This window comes from Eleutherodactylus coqui, chromosome 6 (genome assembly GCF_035609145.1).
Source record: "Eleutherodactylus coqui strain aEleCoq1 chromosome 6, aEleCoq1.hap1, whole genome shotgun sequence".
NCBI lineage: Eukaryota > Metazoa > Chordata > Amphibia > Anura > Eleutherodactylidae > Eleutherodactylus > Eleutherodactylus coqui.
This window is the reverse complement of record NC_089842.1, coordinates 209,931,293-209,951,719: the sequence shown is the minus strand read 5'-3', so window position 1 is coordinate 209,951,719 and position 20,427 is coordinate 209,931,293. Positions and strand designations below refer to the sequence as shown.

Here is a 20,427-nt window from a genome sequence, read left to right as displayed (position 1 = left end):
TTCCCTACTATTGGCATCATCACACAGCAATGGGAGCCATGATGTCGGGAATATGGCACATGACTCCTGTAGCCACTGACTGACTCGCTGCATATGTCACCAGCAGTATAACATGTCAGTGCTGGCTGCTTGTAAACACACTGGCAGGGGACCTCATTCCAGTGCTGAATTACTGGGGTGGAGGACATCAATCAATATTGAAGCAGCATCCAGGGTACGTGACTTCACAAACAGCGTGATATTCTCATAAAAGTTCTTTTTTATTGCCTCAACCTTGCATATAAAACAGCGACGTTTCGACTGAACGCAGTCAGCCTTTATCAAGTCTTTGGCTTGATAAAGACTGATTGCGTTCAGTCGAAACGTCGCTGTTTTATATGCAAGGTTGAGGCAATAAAAAGGAACTTTTATGATATCACAATGTTTGTGAAGTCGCGTACCCTGGATTCTGCTTCAATATTGATTGATGTTATTTGGATATGGGATGACGGGTCCTCATCCGGAAAGCGTGCATCAATGCCCATAAGTGCTCCCTTGTGAGTAGAAGGTGGAATATATCTGTGTGCTGCATCCATACTCATTAGTATACCATGGAGGACAGACAGTGGTTCTTCTATTTTTTATCACATTTCCTTTTTTTTTTTCCCTCCAAAACACATTAAAGGAGATGTCCCGCGCCGAAACGGGTTTTTTTTTTTTTAACCCCCCCCCCCGTTCGGCGCGAGACAACCCCGATGCAGGGGTTAAAAAAACCACCCGCACAGCGCTTACCTGAATCCCGGCGGTCCGGCGTCTTCATACTCACCTGCTGAAGATGGCCGCCGGGATCTTCTACCTTCGTGGACCGCAGCTCTTCTGTGCGGTCCACTGCCGATTCCAGCCTCCTGATTGGCTGGAATCGGCACGTGACGGGGCGGAGCTACACGGAGCCGCTCTCTGGCACGAGCGGCTCCATAGAAGACTGCTGAAGACCCGGACTGCGCAAGCGCGGCTAATTTGGCCATCGGAGGCCAAAAATTAGTCGGCTCCATGGAGACGAGGACGCTAGCAACGGAGCAGGTAAGTATAAAACTTTTTATAACTTCTGTATGGCTCATAATTAATGCACAATGTACATTACAAAGTGCATTATTATGGCCATGCAGAAGTGTATAGACCCACTTGCTGCCTCGGGACATCTCCTTTAACCTCTCTAAAGCGACCCTCTGGTCCTGGGTCCAAATTCTATCCAGGGACCGGAGAGGGTTGTTATATTAGAGCTGTCAGTCTGGTCCCCATTTTCATTCGTCCAAGATGGCCACCATAATCTTCTGACTATCTGTCTAACCCATACTGTGCCTCACTAGTGTATAAGACTACCGATTCGCTACGCATACTCTCTGATTGGCCAGCACTCATCAGAGAGCCGTGCAGAGCTCCTCAGACTGCTGATGCACAGTGTGCATTGTGTAGTTAGAAGATTGGCCATATTAGATGAGCGAAAACCGGTCCCAGAACGAGCTAATCCATGGGACGTAGGCATGGAAGACCAACAGCAAGTAATATACACCTCCTCTAGTCCTAGGACACAATTTTAATGAAAAAACTATATTTTCTAAAAAAATTATGTAAAACCTACATTTGGTAAAAAATGTTAATTGTTAAATGTATACACCTTCATTGTGATTGATGTCTAGAACCAGAAGGCTGGAGATACCTTTTCGCTGTCCAGGACGCCACTTTGAGAAGCAAATTGGCCCTTCGTTTTTTGGACAAATGGCCTTTGGATGCCTGCAGGGAGATCTTGTCTTACTGTGTATGTGAGCCAGATATTGAGGATGGCCTGAAACTGGAATTACAGACCAAGAAGAAAGAAATGGAAGTCTATAGGAAGGTACTGAAAAATGTATTGTGTTTTATATAGTGCTTGCACTTCATTAGCTTCTTCTCTTCCTTTTAATTGAATACTATCACACAACTTTACAACTGTGGACTTAAGGCCCTTTTACATGATGAGCGACAAGTGAACGAATAGTGCGTGATGGCCGTGCGTTTACATATAACAGTTATCGCTCACTTTCTCTTGTTTGAACGGATTTTGAGCGATAATCGCCGTGTGTAAATGGGCCTTACCTGCACTGTAGGATCCTTATGTGGAAAGTGGGAAGTGCTTTGTAGTATTTATTTTTTGTTTTTTGTTTTTGCATTGAAGCAAATCAGGACTAAGTTTCCCACTGGCTTCTTTTTAGATTTTAAGCCTGCGTGAAGATGTAGCCTGGGCAAGTTGGCAAGATTTAAAGGAAGATTGTACCAAAGATCCTCAGTCGGTAATCACAATTATCTTAGAAGCAAAGGTAAAGTGCTAAAATATTGTTTTCTTCACACATACTGTAGTATTAGTGTGTGAGACGCATATCTAGGCATCTAAACCTATATGCGTCTCCCCAGTATTAGACATGATAACATATTAGGTCTGCCATGCGACTGATTTCACCCAGTCTGATTCTGTTATAACTTAGATGTGAACAGTCTAACAGTTCTGCATAAAATAATTTGCCCCAGGGTAATGACGCAAAAGAATTAAGCCCTTAATTGCCAAGCACAGTAAATATACAGCGCTTGGTACCTGGGCTTTAATCCATCCCGTTAGCAGATGTATGGTGCAGGGTTAAAGCTTTTGCAATCAAGCAGGAGCAGGTCAGGTCCTTGGCTGTCAGACACAGCCGAGGACCCAGAGGAGGAGTTTTTTTTTTTTTAACCGCTTCTGCCTTCTTTACAGGCTATATAGCACTCAATTAGTGCTCTGTACTAAAGAGAAAGCAGAAGTCTTAGATGCGCTATGCGGGTGCCCTCTATCACAGCAGAGCTGCAGGGTCCTAGCAGACCCAGATCCGCTCTGCCAGTGACTGATGTTACTACAGGGGGTGTTTTCCCTCGTAACTGGGGCTCCTATGGATGTGGATGAACCCCTGAATGATCTGATGAGGGACATATATGGTAAAGAGAATAGTTTCAAAAATAAGTAAAGAAAAATTACATTCATGTATTTTATTTTAATGTAAATATACTAATTTTAAAAATAACTAAATAAAAAGAAAATAGAGCAGTAAGACCACCACATGGGTAAAATACCTAAAAAGTGTCTGATCCTTTTTGGACCAAAACACCCTGGTCCTTAAATAATCATTCCTCACCATTTTGCTGTGCTTCTAGTCCGTTGCTGGTGATCTGGTCCCCTCCTCTTTGATCCCCATTGATAAAGGAAGTGAAGCCCTCATGTTCATTGCCCACATAACACCAGCTGATTGTGGGACTCGGCTGCCATGTGTGCATGAACAGCATGTGACCGCTTTAGCGGCATGATCGATTTGAATGTGACGTCATCGCTTCCTGTATCCATGGGGAGTGGAGGGGACCTTGTCAGCAGCACTGGAGAGGAAGCAAGGTGAAAGGGGTAAGGAATTTTTTATGCGGTTACCTACCTTGGAGCACCCATTTCTGAAGGTTGGAAACTCCTATAATTTCTAGTCAATCCTTGCGAATACAAAGTGTATTGGAGAAATCACTGTTGGCATTTGAGCCCCTTTTTTATATTGTGCGTAAAGGACAACCAAATGTAATCTGTGTGTTCCTCATGTAATCTCTTGTCTTTACATAGGATTACTTTCTGTGTGAGGACTGGGGACTCTTTTACCCAATACCTATGGATCTTCTAATAAGCCTGTACCGTGAGCATCTGCTACATCTTCTGGAGGACAAAGACACTGAGAGATCTCTACAGGTATGCAAGTGATCTGTCATTGAAGCAACAGCCAATAAATCGCTACTATAGCTGTCAACCGTAGTATGTGATCAAATGCAGCTGTCTTAATGCAGTCTTACTATGAAACTTCAGCAAAAACACTTCTTTTTTGCACCTTTATTGCAATTTTAAGAAAATCGGGGCAAAAAAAATGCAATATGATCACAACATATGAATGCTACCTTACATCTTCTGGAGGACAAAGACACTGAGAGATCTCTACAGGTATGCAAGTGATCTGTCATTGAAGCAACAGCCAATAAATCGCTACTATAGCTGTCAACCGTAGTATGTGATCAAATGCAGCTGTCTTAATGCAGTCTTACTATGAAACTTCAGCAAAAACACTTCTTTTTTGCACCTTTATTGCAATTTTAAGAAAATCGGGGCAAAAAAAATGCAATATGATCACAACATATGAATGCTACCTTACTGTATCCCAATTTACCATACTTTGTTTATACTCGCAGGTAATGCAATTTTTGAGGTGATCCGTCCAATTTGCTCATACAGCACATAACCTTCTAACAAAAACTAGACTACCACGACACCAAGTTAGCCCCTGCCTGTGCTGTGGATAGGGAATAACATACTGATCGGTGGGATCCAACTATTGGGACCCCAACTGATCCTGAGATTTCAGCCTCGCGCTGTCGGGAAGTTCTGGCTGCAGAGGCCACGCGTGTGTGCTTCTGCTCCATTCACTTTATTGGGACCTCTGAAGAGTCCCAGTTCTTGAACTTGTCTCTCTGGTTGTTACATTTTAGCAAATGGAGCGAAGCTGCACATGCGTGGCTTCCGCTGTCAGAACTTCTAGACGCACCAGGACTGAAATCTCAGGATTAGTGATGGACTCAGCATTTGGATCCCACCGATCAGCAAGTCATCCCTTAGCCTGCGGCCAGTGGCATTTTGATAGGTTGTGTGTGAATGCATGCAAAAGGTTTGCCCACGCTGGAAGTGGAGGCGTTTTTTATGATTTATGATTAGTTTATGATTTTTTTTAATAAGAATTAGAAAAGTGATTACTTTAGCGTTTAATTTTAGTAACTTTTGCATTTAAAGGGGTTGTCTGGGTTATTTTTATTTTTCAATTTTTAGTAACTTTTGCATTTAAAGGGGTTGGCCCCCCCATCCCAAACTACACTCGGGTAATGTACTCTTCCATGGTGCTGGAGCCCCAATCAATACTTGTGCTTCACAGCATCTGACAGGTGATGTGACCGGGCCAGAAGGCCTGGTGATGTCCCGTAAACCTGCCACATGGGCTTTTAATCTCAGATTTACAGGATGTGGCTGATTATGTCCATTATTGGGCTGTGTATTGGCTGCAGCAGTCACCTGGTAAAACAACCACGTGACTACTGCAGGCAAAGTAAACAGAGTTACTGGAGAACCAGCATAGTGACAGGAAAGGGAGTCATTTTTATTTTTTTCCACTGCCACCAAAGTATGTCGGAAAACCCCTTCAACATTGGCACAATTTTTGCCATTTTAGTCACAAATAATTATTTCACTGCTCGGTTACATTAGTAAGATAAGCGTATCGCAACGACAGCCCCGTCCAGAGGATTGCAGTGTTCTATTAAAAGTAATTTGCTATCATACTGCCAAGTTAAATGGGCAAGATTGTGGACACGAAAGGGGTTAATAATCCTGTTGGATTGGTAGCAGGAGCATATGGATCCCTTCCTGCTTTCTTGTCAATCATTATATATATTTTTTCTTTTGAATTTCCTCATTGGTTTGGACTATTCCTTTACATGTTTTGTACTTCTAGAGCTCAAGGAATCCTTTCATGATGTAATTTGGTAAAAAGGGGTTTTATTTCTTGTGCTTTCTTCTTCTTTTCAATAGCTGCTGAAGAGAATTGAGCATCAGGATGTACGGTCCGCAGTCACGGAGCAAGCACTCCTCCAAAATCCTGGCATATTCTCCAGTCATTTCTTGTCTGAGTACTTACTGGCACATTTTTCAAATAGTCTTCAGGAGATACGTTGCAATGAAATAAGGAATATATACTTGGGATCACAGGTAAGTGGTGAAGATTCACTACAGCTACCTTAGCACTAAGGTCTAACTTTCTGTGCCGATTAGTTTCTTGCAATATCTTGATAGCGGCCGGGTCTGTGCTTTTCTGATACAGAGCTCAAAATTTCTTAAAAGGCGTCTTTCTGTTAGAAGCTCTATCCCCTGTGTGCAGAAGGAAGAACAAATGTCTGTTTGATGGGGGAGGGGGAAGGCTGATTGCATAGATCTCCATTTTTTTTCCTTGCACCCATGCTCAACTGCCACTCCTTTCACATGGGGTGTTTAAGTGAGTAGGTCTTGGGATAGTCTGGAGTCCCAGCAGTTGGACCCTCAGTAATCAGGCATTTATTGATAAATGTCTGTTGGGAGGGGTATTATGTCGTCTTAGGGAAAGCACCGAGAGAGTGAGTGAGGAGACTTATAAGGCCATCCATGCTCCCCTGGGTAATATGCAAATAAGGAAGATGGAACATAGCCAGGCCAAGATTCTACTGCACACTGATGAGGGGCAAAATCCCCAAAACGGCTGTCTGAGTTTTACGCACGCAGTGATGCCAAATATTAGTTTTGGCTTTTTTTTTTTTAAGAATAACTTCTTACTACCGTTTTTAAAAAATTTTTTTTTTCTCTAATCCACTTTTTTAAAATGTAAACTTTTTTTTTTTTGAGTCCTTGAACATGCGATCATTTGATTATTGTACATATTACATTGTACCACGTTCTGATAGGCAATGTGCTATGGTAGCGCTGGGGGCGTTCAAAAGACTGGCAACTGAACAGCACCTCGCAATCTAATCGAAGAGGGGGGGGGGGGGGCATTGGGGACCCCGCAACACCAGTCTGGGATTTATATGCCTCTCTCAGAACTGACAGGTGGATTTATTGGGCGAACAGCCACAATCGGCATTAATGTGAGAACCAGCTGGCATCTGCATTGTATGGGGCGGGGATGCACAGGACGGGGATGCACTTGTACGTCTTGTGTCGTTAAGGAGTTGTCCAGTTATTATATATTCATTTTTCAAAAAAATAGAGCTAAATGATTTGAAACCTTTTGACTATATGGCATCTTGACGCTCAGGATGTCAACAAAGAATCAATGATATAGCAGCATAAAGGGTACAGAACTTCCCAGGCAACGTAATATTCTCCCACGGTTACTATTTATTGCCACAACATTGCATATAAAAGCGACGTTTCAACTGAACGCAGTCAGTCTTTATCAAGCTTGATAAAGACTGACTGCGTTCAGTTGAAACGTCGCTTTTATATGCAATGTTGTGGCAATAAATAGTAACTGTGGGAGAATATTACGTTGCCTGGGAAGTTCTGTACCCTTGATGCTGCTATAATTGATTCTTACTGTTGGACATTGGATGATGGGTCCTCATCCCCACAGCGTGCATTACTGCCTGTAAGTGCTCCCTTTTTGGTACTAAAGGGTAGAGTATCAGTGTGCTGCAGTCACATACGCTATACCAGGATGTCAAAGGCGAGGAAAATCGGCCATACATCACAGTAAAAGTAGCTGCGTTCAAGCATTCAAGTCTCTATCCTTTCTACAGTGCCACACTGGCGTTGAGACCCCAATTCTGTCAATATGAAGGTCCCAGAGATCACCAAACAGGGCTCAATTAATCCTTAAGTGCTCATTGCAAAATGCTGCTATTCTAAACAGTATGTTGATGCCATATAAAGTACAGGAGTTGAATAGGATCTAGAATGGGGACCTATAGGAGTTGGGACTTGATTTCACATGAAACGATTTCTTAAAGCAATCCTCCAGTTTCAAGGCAAAATTCTATCCTGGAACCATATGGGGAAGGGGCTATTTCGCCTGCATTTCTTCTGCAAATTTTCAGTCATCCAAGATGGCCGACACAATTTTCAGACTACTTAATCCCTTCACTGCATTGATGGTGTTTGGACTACCAATGTACTATACTTTGATTGGCCAGAGCTGCTCATGTGTTCAGCACTGACCAATCAGAGAGCAGTGCACAGTGTGCATTAGTTAGAAAATTGCAGTAACCATCCTAGTTGGCTTAAAGCTGAGTTTGAAGCCTGTGGATTGAAGAACAGCAGCAGGTAATATACCCCCTGCTGCTCCTGCCCCAGGACAGAATGTTGTCCCAGAATGGGAGGGTCGCTCTAAAGTCTATAACTTGTTTCATTGACTCTTTCATCAGGTCTTACTGGCCCTTCCAGAATGTGCTCACTGTGACTACGAGCATCTTATCTCAAGCCCACTGCTGATGCTGGAGCAGCTGCTGATGAACATGAAGATGGAGTGGGTCTCTGTCGCAGTCCAGACATTGCAGCAGCTTCTCAATCAATCAGATTTCACCTTTTCTATAGAAGACGTGGACTCGTTGCTGTGCACCTACGCTGGCAAAGCCTTGGACATCCCATTCTCCTTCAGAGAGGAAAAACAAGGTGCGTTCTTGCTTCCATAACACAAGCAGGGATGGGAGGGAATGGGAAACTCCTTAAACGGGCGCTTAAGCATTCCGATAATATAGCTGGGCCTGCAGGAGATGAATAAAGTTTCTCGCCCATTTTCTAACATCCTTTTAAGGAATTCCCTTCTTTAGAACTTTCATCTATTAGCTGGAGTGCTTGCAGAGAGCGCCTTTTACTCTTTAACTAACTCTATGCTTTACATACATATATTAGGTTCTGAATGGGGAGAGGGGAATAAGCTGCTCCCAGACTCCTCTGGCGGTGGCTTATCTCCAAGGAACAAAAGTATCGGACATGTTAAAATCCAACTGGGCTCTGTGTAACACTTCTCTTACCTTGTGGTGATGCTGCAGGGAATTAAAGACTTGCTGCCAGATTCCCCCACAGAATACAGCTGATGGCTGGGGGATCCTCCAAAGAGCAACTGTCAAAGGTGCACAACCTCCTTTATACTGAACCAGTCACCAGATAGCACATCCCTACTTATTAGGTGATGTGACAGATGCTACTACAACTACTCAATGGCATCATTCAAAAATCACATTCTGTATTTTTATCTATCGTTTATTTTTTGTTAATCTGTCCCAAAGACTGTCTCAGAGGAATCAAGCTGCACATCCCTTCAACGCAGGAAGAAAGTTCACACTTGGGATGAGTGTTTGTGATAAGTTCACAGATTCCATCAGGTTTGATGGGAAAGATAGCACTGCATGCAATGTTATGCTTTCTGTCACAATGGCGGACACCACGGCAAAACCTTGATGGAGCATGTTATAATTCAGCGGGCTTCACTAGGTGCTGTTGGTGTTCGTCGTGTGATGGACCCAGCGCTGTGTCTTTGTTTTCATCTATAATGGAAACAGTGGCGCAAAGGTGAGCAAAGGAGCATTGCTATACTTGCCCAAGGCTCAGCAAGACCATTCTGCAGACCCCACTAGTCCTCATCTGGCGATTTGACTATCCATGACCTTAGAGTGGCACCATCATGACCCATTTTGGGATTGACAAACTACAGCCATCAGTGCCAACAGGATAAGGAAGCAGCGCTGTCATGAACCACTTAGAAGTTTGGATAGGGAATACTCCAATTACCCGTGACCACAAATTTGATGTTTTACGGACACTATGGTCACTGATAAGTCGTTAAGAAGGGGCAAGGTATAGAAGAATATAGCTTCTTATTTGGTGCTGCACTTGTTGGGCTCTGTTCAGATTTCCATTCGGGGGTTTCTATCATAAATGCTGTAAAAAAATAGTGCAAGATGCTGCACTTTTTTTTCAGATAAAATAACAGAAATTGGACAGAATCCATTACCCATTACAGTCAGTGGGCTCAGTCAAGCGCCACTGGTTTCCATCACTTTAAGGATCCGACATGCTGTTTTTGTGCGTGTTTTTATTTTTCTTCTGTTCGATTGCAGAAGGAAGAACGACGGGGTTTGTTTGTATGACGACTCTGAATTCTAGAGACTGGTGTAAAATATAGATTGCAGGAAGAATCTTTTGCTTTGCTAGTTTTCTATATTCTTCACCACGTAATGGTGTGCATCTGATGCATTAACCCCTTCTCTTTGCAGTCATTTTTTCTTTTTTTGTGTTTTTTTTTCGTCTTTGCCTTCCAAGAGCTTTAACTTTTTTTTTTGGAAAAATGTTTTTAGAAATGTTTTTAATGTGGTGAAATGCGGAAGAAAAACCCTGCAATATCACCATAGTTGTTTGAGGGGGTTTTTTTTGCACCAAAAATGACCATTTAGCTTTATTCTGCAGGTCAGTAAAAATGTGGCGCAAGTTTGTTTTTTTTGTTTTTAATAATTTGCTACTTTTAAAAAATAAACAGTCACTCTATTCTGACCCCTTTAACTTTATTTTTCATTCTTGAAAGCTTGTTTTTAAAGAAAAAAACCTGCAGCTTCTCTTGGTGTTTGTTTGGGGTATATACTACATTTTGATTGCGTTTTTATTCAATTTTTTTTCTGGAAGACAGTATTGTTCACTGTGGGAAAGTAGTGCAATATTTTAATACTTTGAACTTTTACAAATGTGGCTACTATTTTTTATTTTTTATTTTTTTCAAAAAATTGAAAAGGGCTTACATTTTTTTATTGATTTTTATTGATTTTTTTTTTAAATACATTTTTTAAATGTCGAGGACTTAAATTTGCAATTGTTTGTGCAATACACTACAATACTGCTGTGTTGAAGCATATTGTACTTTGAGCCTATTAAGCTCTGCCATAGGTAGAGCATAATAGGCTGGTATTCATGACGTGCCTTCATTAGGCTCCAGGCTGCCATGACAACCCATCGGCACCCTGCAAATCACGCTATTTGGAGCTAACTGCTCAGATGCTGCGGTCAACATTGACTGCAGCATCTAAGTAGTTAAATGACTCTGATCGGGGCTGTTGTCGGCCAGTGTTGGCTGTTTCAAACGGCTGGCACCCACCGGGTATGGAGCGGGCTTGGCTACTTAGTCGGCTCCATACCCACCCCGGCGACCAAAGACATACATGTATGTCCTTGGTCATTAAGGGGTAAAATTCCATCTCTCTAGATTCTGGCAGTCGAGTTCCAGAAAGCAGCAGTCAGTCAACAGACCCAGAACAAGTTGCATCATCCTCCCCCGCAGTCCTGACTAATTCTCCTTTTGTAGGTAAGGAATTTGGGTTTTCTTTGGTGTAATTGAAAGGTCTCTATCTGTTTCCTTTTCTCAAAATACTAACAACCACTTGTCCATCAGTGAGTGAGTGAGTGAGTTACATGTTCCACTCCTGATCATATGACGGTGATGTCATCAAAGGTCCTAAAACATGCAGAGCCTGACAGCAGACGTGCGCTTACAGGACCTGTAATGAGGTCACTATGATGTGATCAATCACCTGGGCTCTGTGTCCCTGAGTGAGTTACATGCTCTGCCCCTGATCACATGACTGTGACGTTATCATAGGTCCTTCATTCCTGTGCAGATTACAGGTGCACTACATACCCTACAAACCCCTGCAGCGTCAGTTGCTATGGAATACTAATGACCACCTGTCTGTAAGTGAGTGACTGTGTGCGTTACATGTGAAGATGCCACTGTCATGTAATCAGTCACCTGGGCTCTGTCCTCCGGCCCTGATCACATGACGGTGACGTCATCACAGGTCCTTCACTTTATTAAAAACCTGCAGAGCCAGACAGTGATGTCACCGTCATGGATCACCTGTGAGGGAGGAGTCCGGGGTCAAATGACCAGGAGGTGATTAGTGTGTGCAGAACTCTTGTGGGCTGGTTGTGATCCCTGTTGAATGGGAAGAAAAATGTGTGTAGCAGAGGTGTATATGATGTACATGTAGCAGAGGTGTGTGTGTGTGACATGCACGTAGCAGAACTGTGTGGCGCATTGCTCCGCCAGAAACACTGGTACTATAATTTCCTAATAATTACTGGTACTTCATGTACTCGGAATTGCACAACACCTTTGAAGGCAATAGTCAAACTAAGGGCTCACTCACAAGGGTATGAGTGTTTTTTGGTCCATGAATACATGATGCATACACAGACCAAAAAATGCCTATTACCTGCATATTTCAGTTTTTTGCACACGTAACTATGCAGCGTATTTACATGCGCAGAAAAATATGCAGAAAGGCTCTTTTTTTATATGCACAAATGTTTCATGCATGTGTGTGCTAGCTCATTCACTTCAATGGTATTATGTACTGAAATAGGAATTGCTGTATTTTTCTTAACACAACCAAAACTTGCGTGAAAAATACGCAGATGTGAGCAAACCCATTGAAATAATTGGATTTTATTCACCGTGTATCGTGGTTGTTAAAAACACATGTGTAATTCACTGTGTATTTATGCCCGTGTAAATGAGGCCAAAGGCCTCATGTTTACTGGGAAATTATATTTAGTAAATCCGCACCCCTTAGGAAAGCATTGACCATACACAGAAAATTAAATAGCCGAGGATGGTTTTAAGCGATTTGCGGATTTCACGCACGTGAAAAAAAACGTGACGTGCTCCATTTTGGTGCATATCACGCGTGCGGGAGCTCATAGAGATCATATCTCTATTGATCGCCCGCATGAAGAGAAAAAAAAGACAAATTATAGTGCATCCGCAGCAGAAATCCGCGCGGACCTGATTTTCCCCGTGGACATGAGGCCCAAGGGTGCTTTAACGTGGGCCAACAATTGGCTGAAAAATTGCTCAGACAAGCAATTTTAAGCAATTGCTGCCATCTGTAGACACGGGACCTGACCGGGCACTGAGCGAGAAAGTGCTTATTAGTCGCTTCATTTCGACGCACTAGAAAAAGAACCGAGTAAGCGGCTCTTGCTCAATGTAAATAGGCAGTCATTCATCTAAGTGTGACTGCCAGTTCACAGTGATTGGAGACCCCCATCGACTTGTAGATTGTCGCCCCTGTGTGAAAGCACCAGAGCCATAGTCGCTCCATGTAAAAGTACCCTAAGATTCACAGCCAAGTATTTCGCAGTCCAAGTATCTAATCTGTCTTCTGTTGTTCTGCGTGGTCCAGATCGCTCTCGGTTGCTGTCTCCAGGGGGTCACAGGAGGAGCAAGTCATCTTCAGAGTTTGTACCTCCTGACAAACCTCCAGCTAAGGCGCAGTGGATTCCAGATGAGACTGAGGTCACCTGCATGGTCTGTAAGAGCGAAAGGTTCACCATGGTAAGCATGGGGACTCCATTAATCTGATGCTCACGGGTTTGCTGCAGTTGATTGTCACATATTTTTACCCATTTAACATTTGGATGATTTCTTTGTTAGTAGACAAAAATGTGGCCACCTGTACACATGACTGAAATCTGCACTTCTCGCTCTCACCATTTCTTTTATTTTTAACACTACCCAAAGCCCAAATATTCAATTTTGAGAAGTTAATCTTGTTTACTGGGATGAGCAGATGAAAGATGCTTGTGATGCTACAGGGGAAAGGAAGTATTATGTGACTGTTATAGAAGTAGAAGAGCCGGTTCCTCTAGACCAGTGGTGGCTAACCTATGGCATGCGTGCCAGAGGCGGCACTCATACCCATTCTGCTGGCACCATTGCTGCTGTCAGCCGCTCACAACATTTGTGAATACTAGCAGGGGCCACAGCTCCCCTGCCGGTATTCATTCAGCGGTGCTGATCCCGGTGCACACTGTGACGTTAGTGTGCAGCCGGGATCCTCCTCCGCCTCCCCCGATGTTTCCTCTTAGGTTCTATGAGAGCATGGGGAGGAGGCATCCGGCAGCACACTGACGTCACAGTGTGCACCTGGGATCAGTGCCAAGCAGCGGCACATTGATGAGGAGGAGGGGGTAAGTATATGGTTCTCAGCTGGGCACTATTACTAGTGAGGGGCCGCTGTAGGATGTCACTATTACTACTAGGGTCGCTGTGGGGTGTCACTATTACTACTGGGGGCTGCTGTGGGATGTCACTATTACTACTGAGGCTGCTGTGGGATGTCAATATGACTTGCGGGGGCCACTGGAGGATGCCACTATTAGTACTGGGGGGCACTGTGGTATGTCACTATTACTACTGGGGCCACTGTGGGATGTCACGGTTACTGCTGGGGCCACTGTGGGATGTCACGATTACTGCTGGGGCCCCTGTGGGATGTCACGATTACTGCTGGGGCCCCTGTGGGATGTCACGATTACTGCTGGGGCCCCTGTGGGATGTCACGATTACTGCTGGGGCCCCTGTGGGATGTCACGATTACTGCTGGGGCCCCTGTGGGATGTCACGATTACTGCTGGGGCCCCTGTGGGATGTCACGATTACTGCTGGGGCCCCTGTGGGATGTCACGATTACTGCTGGGGCCCCTGTGGGATGTCACGATTACCGCTGGGGCCCCTGTGGGATGTCACGATTACCGCTGGGGCCCCTGTGGGATGTCACGATTACCGCTGGGGCCCCTGTGGGATGTCACGATTACCGCTGGGGCCCCTGTGGGATGTCACGATTACCGCTGGGGCCCCTGTGGGATGTCACGATTACCGCTGGTGCCGCTGTGGGGGGGGGGGGGTCATTAGCCCTGGGGTATGTTTACACGTGGCAGAAATTATGCAGAATGTATTTAGCGAAAATTTCTGTGGCAAAGTCTGCAGCATTTCCGCATCCAAAAAGCAGTCAAAATCTGCACGCTGCCTATTTTGAAAGGGCCTGTCCTTTTTATAATGACTGAGGTAAAAATCATACGTCATGATAAGCCCCGCCCCCTGACGTGTTGGCACTTTGAGATAAAGAAGTGAGTTTTGGGTTGCAGTTTCGGCACTAGGACTCTAAAAAGGTCGCCATCACTGCTCTAAACGTACAACTGCTTGGTGCATCCTCTCCATTATGGCAATCTGCACTGAATAGCCAGTTTATTGGAAACACCGGCCCGTAACGCTTGAAGCTTCCCTTTATAAAAATTAGACATCTAACCCCAGAGTCTAGCATAAAATCAAGTGACAAGTTTTTCCATGAATCGGTTTTTGGTGATTCTTGACTTTCTCCTCTGACTCCTTTCCTGGATGAGTTGTGTATATCCACAGGATCCCTCTTCAGATGTTTTTCCTCCAGCACAACATTCTTGGTATACTTTTCATACCAAGGCATGAGAAAACTACACAAGGTTGCCTATAAAATGGTGACCCTCAGTCTAGCAATGATGACCGCGCCTCGTTGGAAGTAGCTCACAAACCCTGGATTTACTTATCTAATGTGGATTCGCATTGAAACTGATCCAAGGAAAACTTATCACTTGATTTTTATCACTCCGGAGTCACTTGTCTAATTTTCATACGGGGAACTTCAAATCGTGAAAGGACCGGGGTCTTTAATAAAGTGGTCATTCAGTGTATATAAAATCCATCATAATGGTCCAGCTGTAAGCAGTTTAGGGTTCCTTTTGGAGGATGATTTGCGAATTCCTATAGTAGACGACTTGACCACTCGACCACTCAAAGCTAAGAGTCAGCTCTTGGGCAAGTCTATGACCGTATTGCAGAGAGAGGATCTCATCATGTATTGTCTCCCTTATAGTTCAACCGGAGACATCACTGTAGGCGATGTGGAAGATTGGTCTGCAGCTCCTGCTCCATGAAGAGTATGGTGGTTGAAGGCTGCCGGGAAAACCCAGCTCGTGTGTGTGATCAGTGTCATAACTATTTTTTTGCAGAGTAAGTATTTGGTTCAATAAAGCCGAGCAGATAATTACATTTTTTCATCCAGACGATAAACCGATCATATGGTCTCTGGAAAAAGCAAAGTACAGCTAAGCAGGCATGCGCTACTCTGTGTTCATTCTGGAAATGGATGAATAAATTGACAAATGAGTGTTACCATTTGTGTTGTAAGTGAAGGTATCCTGTATACTATAATACTCAACATTCCCCCTTGTCAATGAGTGGGAAAAATCAGCAATGAGTTCATTCACATGTTTCCAGGAGGAATAACAGGAGTGGCACAAGAAGTTATAAGAAAAGATGCATTGTTTTATAGGGAGCATAAGTATTTAGTAAAACATATACATCAGGAGAGCTGTAAGTTTATTTTTAAGGACTCTTGCACACTTGCGTTTTTCTTGCGTGTTTTTTTTTTTCACGTGATATCGCTGCGCTATTTTTTTCTTTTAATCAATGTGTTTTTGGAAATGTAGACTTGAATGAGGGAGAACCTACAAACCAAGTATGAAGCTTTCCAAATGCATAAAACTTAAAACTCAGTGCAAAAGTTAAATGCATCATTTTTTCTGCAGGGACTTACAAGATGTGTGTATGGATTTTTCATGCATAAAGGTTTTCATATCTTTTAAAGGGGTTTTCAGTGGAAAATACTATGGATGACCTATCCTCAGGATAGGTCATCAATAGATCGGATGGGGTCCATCGCTTGGGGACGCATACTGCCATCACTGCAAATACAGAGAGGTCGGAGCAGAAGCAGCGGAAGTCTGGACGACTACCTCTCTATAATGGCCGGTGCTTGTAAATGCAGGCACGGCGCTCATTGAAATCAACGTGATCTATGCCTGCAGTTGCAAGCGCTGGCCACTACATGGAGGCTTCCGCTCTGATCTCTGTGTATTTGCGGTGCTGACACCATGCGCCCACTCAGCTGATTGGTCAGAGTCCCAAGCGACTGGCTATCAACTATTGATAACTTATCCTGAGGGTAGGTCATCAGTAGTATTTTCCATGGAAAACCCTTTTTAAGTAATAGTGTCATCTTTAGTAAATTTGTCACTGGACTTGAAAATATTATTGATGATTTTTCTTTCATTCTATCATTAGCAAAGCAGAAGAGGATTTTGAACATTTGGAAGGTAACTTTTCTTTCTACACAGGACAATCAGATAGCGAGGGCTTGGATGGGCTAATATTATGTAGACGTTCAGTTAAGGGGTAGATTTTCCAGTGATTGAAGCACATTACTGTTCACTTATGTTCACATCCTTGTTGGTGGAAGCACCATTTGTGTATGGTCTGTATATGCACTGCTCCAAAACAATTGAAGGAATACGTAGGCTGCTATTACACACAGCGCCCCTCTGCAGTGAAACATAGCTTAAGAAACGTTGATTGTGTCCGCCACCTGTACTCATCAGTTAAAACAGCATGATGACTATAGGAGTGGGCTCTAATCAGCGGACGTTTGTCTGAGGGCTCCTTCACACTAATGATTGATCAGCCTTTTAGTTGGTCTGCAGAGAAATGTGACATATATCTACTTTTGGATTTTTTCTGAACAGGCAAATGGACTATTTTTGAGATGTTGTGTATGGGGCTCATTGGGGGTCTGCTAAGTGGCATTTAAAGGGGTTGTCCCGCGATAGCAAGTGGGGTTATACACTTCTGTATGGCCATATTAATGCACTTTGTAATATACATTGTGCATTAAAGGGGTTGTCCCGCGCCGAAACGGGTTTTTTTTTTTTCAAACCCCCCCCCCCCCCCCCCGTTCGGCGCGAGACAACCCCGATGCAGGGGTTAAAAAAGAACACAGCAGAGCGCTTACCTGAATCCCCGCGCTCCGGTGACTTCTTACTTACATGCTGAAGATGGCCGCCGGGATCTTCTCCCTCGGTGGACCGCAGGGCTTCTGTGCGGTCCATTGCCGATTCCAGCCTCCTGATTGGCTGGAATCGGCACGTGACGGGGCGGAGCTGCACGAGCGGCCCCATTGAGAAAAGAAGAAGACCCGGACTGCGCAAGCGCGTCTAATTTGGCCATTAGACCCCGAAAATTAGGCGGGCTCCATGGAAACGAGGACGCTAGCAACGGAGCAGGTAAGTGAAAAACTTCTCATAACTTCTGTATGGCTCATAATTAATGCACAATGTACATTACAAAGTGCATTAATATGGCCATACAGAAGTGTATAGACCCACTTGCTGCCGCGGGACAACCCCTTTAAATATGAGCCATACAGAAGTTATTCACTTACCTGCTCCGTTGCTGGCGTCCCCGTCGCCATGGTGCCGTCTAATTTCAGCGTCTAATCGCCCGATTAGACGCGCTTGCGCAGAAGGGTCTTTTCCCTTCGGCTCGGTCCGGCAGCAGCGGCGTTCTGGCTGCGCCCCCTTCTATGCGTCATCGCGTAGCTCCGCCCCCTCACGCGTGCCGATTCCAGCCAATCAGGAAGCTGGAATCGGCACACGTGAAGGGGCGGAGCTACGCGATGACGCGTAGAAGGGGGCGGAGCCAGAACGCCGCTCATGCCGGACCGAGCCGAAGGGAAAAGAGCCTTCTGCGCAAGCGCGTCTAATCGGGCGATTAGACGCTGAAATTAGATGGCACCATGGAGACGGGGACGCCAGCAACGGAGCAGGTAAGTGAATAACTTCTGTATGGCACATATTTAATGCACGATGTATATTACAAAGTGCATTAATATGGCCATACAGAAGTGTATAACCCCACTTGCTATCGCGGGACAACCCCTTTTAACAGGCTTAGTTGTTCCAATTATTTCAAAGGAACCCGTCGCTAGGTTCATTCTCCCAAACCACAGGCAGCATGAATCCGGGACAGGTACGTACATTGCGGCCATGTATATATTATTCTGAAACGCAGTGTTTCAGAACAAACACTTTGAGGAACCACTCTGAATGGAGTCAGGGGTCACAGGGGTGAGGTCATACCAGCCATCCACTCCCATGACTCCAAGCTCTGCTCAGAGTGGTTCTTCAAAGTATATTTATTATAGACCACCACATTCCAGAATAAGACCTACATGCCTGCCATTTACGTACCTGTCCCGGATGCATGCTGCCTGTGGTTTGGGCAGCATGCACCTAGTGGCGGCAACTCTTTCAGCATTGATAGGATAGTATAAGCAATGATTGATCTGTCTTGGTGATTTTCTTCCAATTACCTTTTTGCCAAGTCTGAATCTTGTTGTTTACCACAGAAAAAACAGGTGGGAACTTGGATCTGTCAGAAGTCCTCCAGCTCTCTAAAGCTGCTGAAGTGCAGTGGTGGTTAACACTCAATGAAGCTGAAAATGAAGTGGAGAGGAAAGAATTTTATTATGAGCAGGTATGTGTGCGTTTCATTCAACACATAAATAATAATGCCAAAATTACACTGTGATTAAAGAGGTTGCTCCACTTCTAGCTATTGTGCTGCAGGAAGTAGATTGATTTTCCCCACTTCAAGTTGTTTCTAAACTCTTCAGTGGGTCTAAATCTCCATTACTGCTTCATCCTCTGCAGGCTCCAAGTGCATCATTGTGCTCTGCAATCCTTAATCTGCACTCAAAAAGTGATCAGTGTGGTTTCCAGCTGATTGAGCGCTGCTGCATCTTGTCCAAGGGTCTGACCAACCCGGAGATGGATAGTCGACTTCTGCTCGATATCATTAAAACTTTGCTGTTCAATGCCAAAATGATTTTTGTCAAAGCAGCGAGGAGTAACGACCTTTCACTGTGCGACAGGTAAGGAGTTCATCCCTGAGCGCAGACGGCCATTACTAGAATCGTCAGGATCTTGTGCATTGTGTGTTTAATAGAATTCTCCCTTCTATCAGTTACAGCAGTAAGGTTGACTTGCTGAAGATTTTAGTTGCAGCATCCTACCAGGATATCCCTTCTCTGGATGAGATTGTTAGACCAGCCGCTGTAATACGACTAAGAAATCAACTCTTGGAAGCAGAATACTACAATCTAGCAATAGAGGTACAGTATTGCATTGTACACAATGGAAAGTCTTGGTGTAGTCAATAAGACAGAGGTAGAGGTCTTTTTGGTATTCTCTTGCATTCTCCATGATCAGTCTTAGGTCTGAGATATGATCATGAGTGCCTGTGCCTTTTCGAGAACCAGGTCGCACATCGTGCATTTTGCATTCCATAATTACTACTAATCGTTACTGAATAATCTTCAGAAGAACTCTGCTTGCCAAGCCTGGCCATTGCAGGAGGGTCGGAGCAGTCTGCTTCCTGCAGAAATCGGCTCAGTGCACAAGTTCATATAGCTGATCGGCGGGTGGCGAACCCTCACTGATCTACTATTGGTGACGTATCCTGAAGATAGGTCATAAGTAGATTGCAGCTGGAAACTGTTTTAAGCCCTTAAGCCCTTTTCTTCATTTTCGGCTTTGATTATTTATTTTCCGCCCCATTTTCAAAAAATCATAACTATTATTTATCCATACATGTAGCTGTCGGAGGAGTGAGTTGTAATTTTCAGTGGTACTATTTAATGTAGTATATAATATACTGAAAAACTTCAAAAAAATTCTAAGTGAAGTGAAATGGAAAAAAAACAAAATGAATTTTTTTTTCTGCTGTGCTACTTTAAAAAAAAAAAAAAAAAAATCTATATAAATCTGTAGAAAAAATAATTTACGCCGCCATCCTCTGACAGCCATAAGAGTGTATTCAGACGACCGTATATCGGCCTGGTATTCACGCCGGCCGATATACGGTGTCTCTCTCTGTAGGGAGAGGGGGCTGGAAGAGTCGGGAGCAGTGCTCTGAGCTTGCGATCCCTCTCTGCCTCCTCTCCGCCTCCCTGCACTATTTTCAATGAGGAGAGCTGGGACGGGAGCGGAGCTAATGCATGGCACTTAGCCCCGCCCCTGCCCTGCCTCCTCTCATTGCAAATAGTGCAGAGGGGCGGAGAGGGGGTGGGAGCTCAGAGCACTGCTCCCGG

General features: G+C 44.2%; 1 protein-coding gene across 1 annotated transcript in view; it reads left to right on the top strand.

The window, feature by feature from the left end:
- ZFYVE26 (zinc finger FYVE-type containing 26) overlaps nt 1-20,427 on the top strand; it is a 76,132-nt gene that overhangs the window by 36,524 nt on the left and 19,181 nt on the right. The window contains exons 21-32 of the mRNA XM_066608680.1: nt 1,677-1,873; nt 2,229-2,333; nt 3,638-3,760; nt 5,639-5,815; nt 8,002-8,248; nt 10,830-10,928; nt 12,811-12,962; nt 15,316-15,452; nt 16,566-16,597; nt 18,685-18,812; nt 18,989-19,209; nt 19,302-19,449. Coding sequence (XP_066464777.1) covers nt 1,677-1,873; nt 2,229-2,333; nt 3,638-3,760; nt 5,639-5,815; nt 8,002-8,248; nt 10,830-10,928; nt 12,811-12,962; nt 15,316-15,452; nt 16,566-16,597; nt 18,685-18,812; nt 18,989-19,209; nt 19,302-19,449 — 1,766 coding nt within the window. The remainder of the gene's footprint in view (nt 1-1,676; nt 1,874-2,228; nt 2,334-3,637; nt 3,761-5,638; nt 5,816-8,001; nt 8,249-10,829; nt 10,929-12,810; nt 12,963-15,315; nt 15,453-16,565; nt 16,598-18,684; nt 18,813-18,988; nt 19,210-19,301; nt 19,450-20,427) is intronic.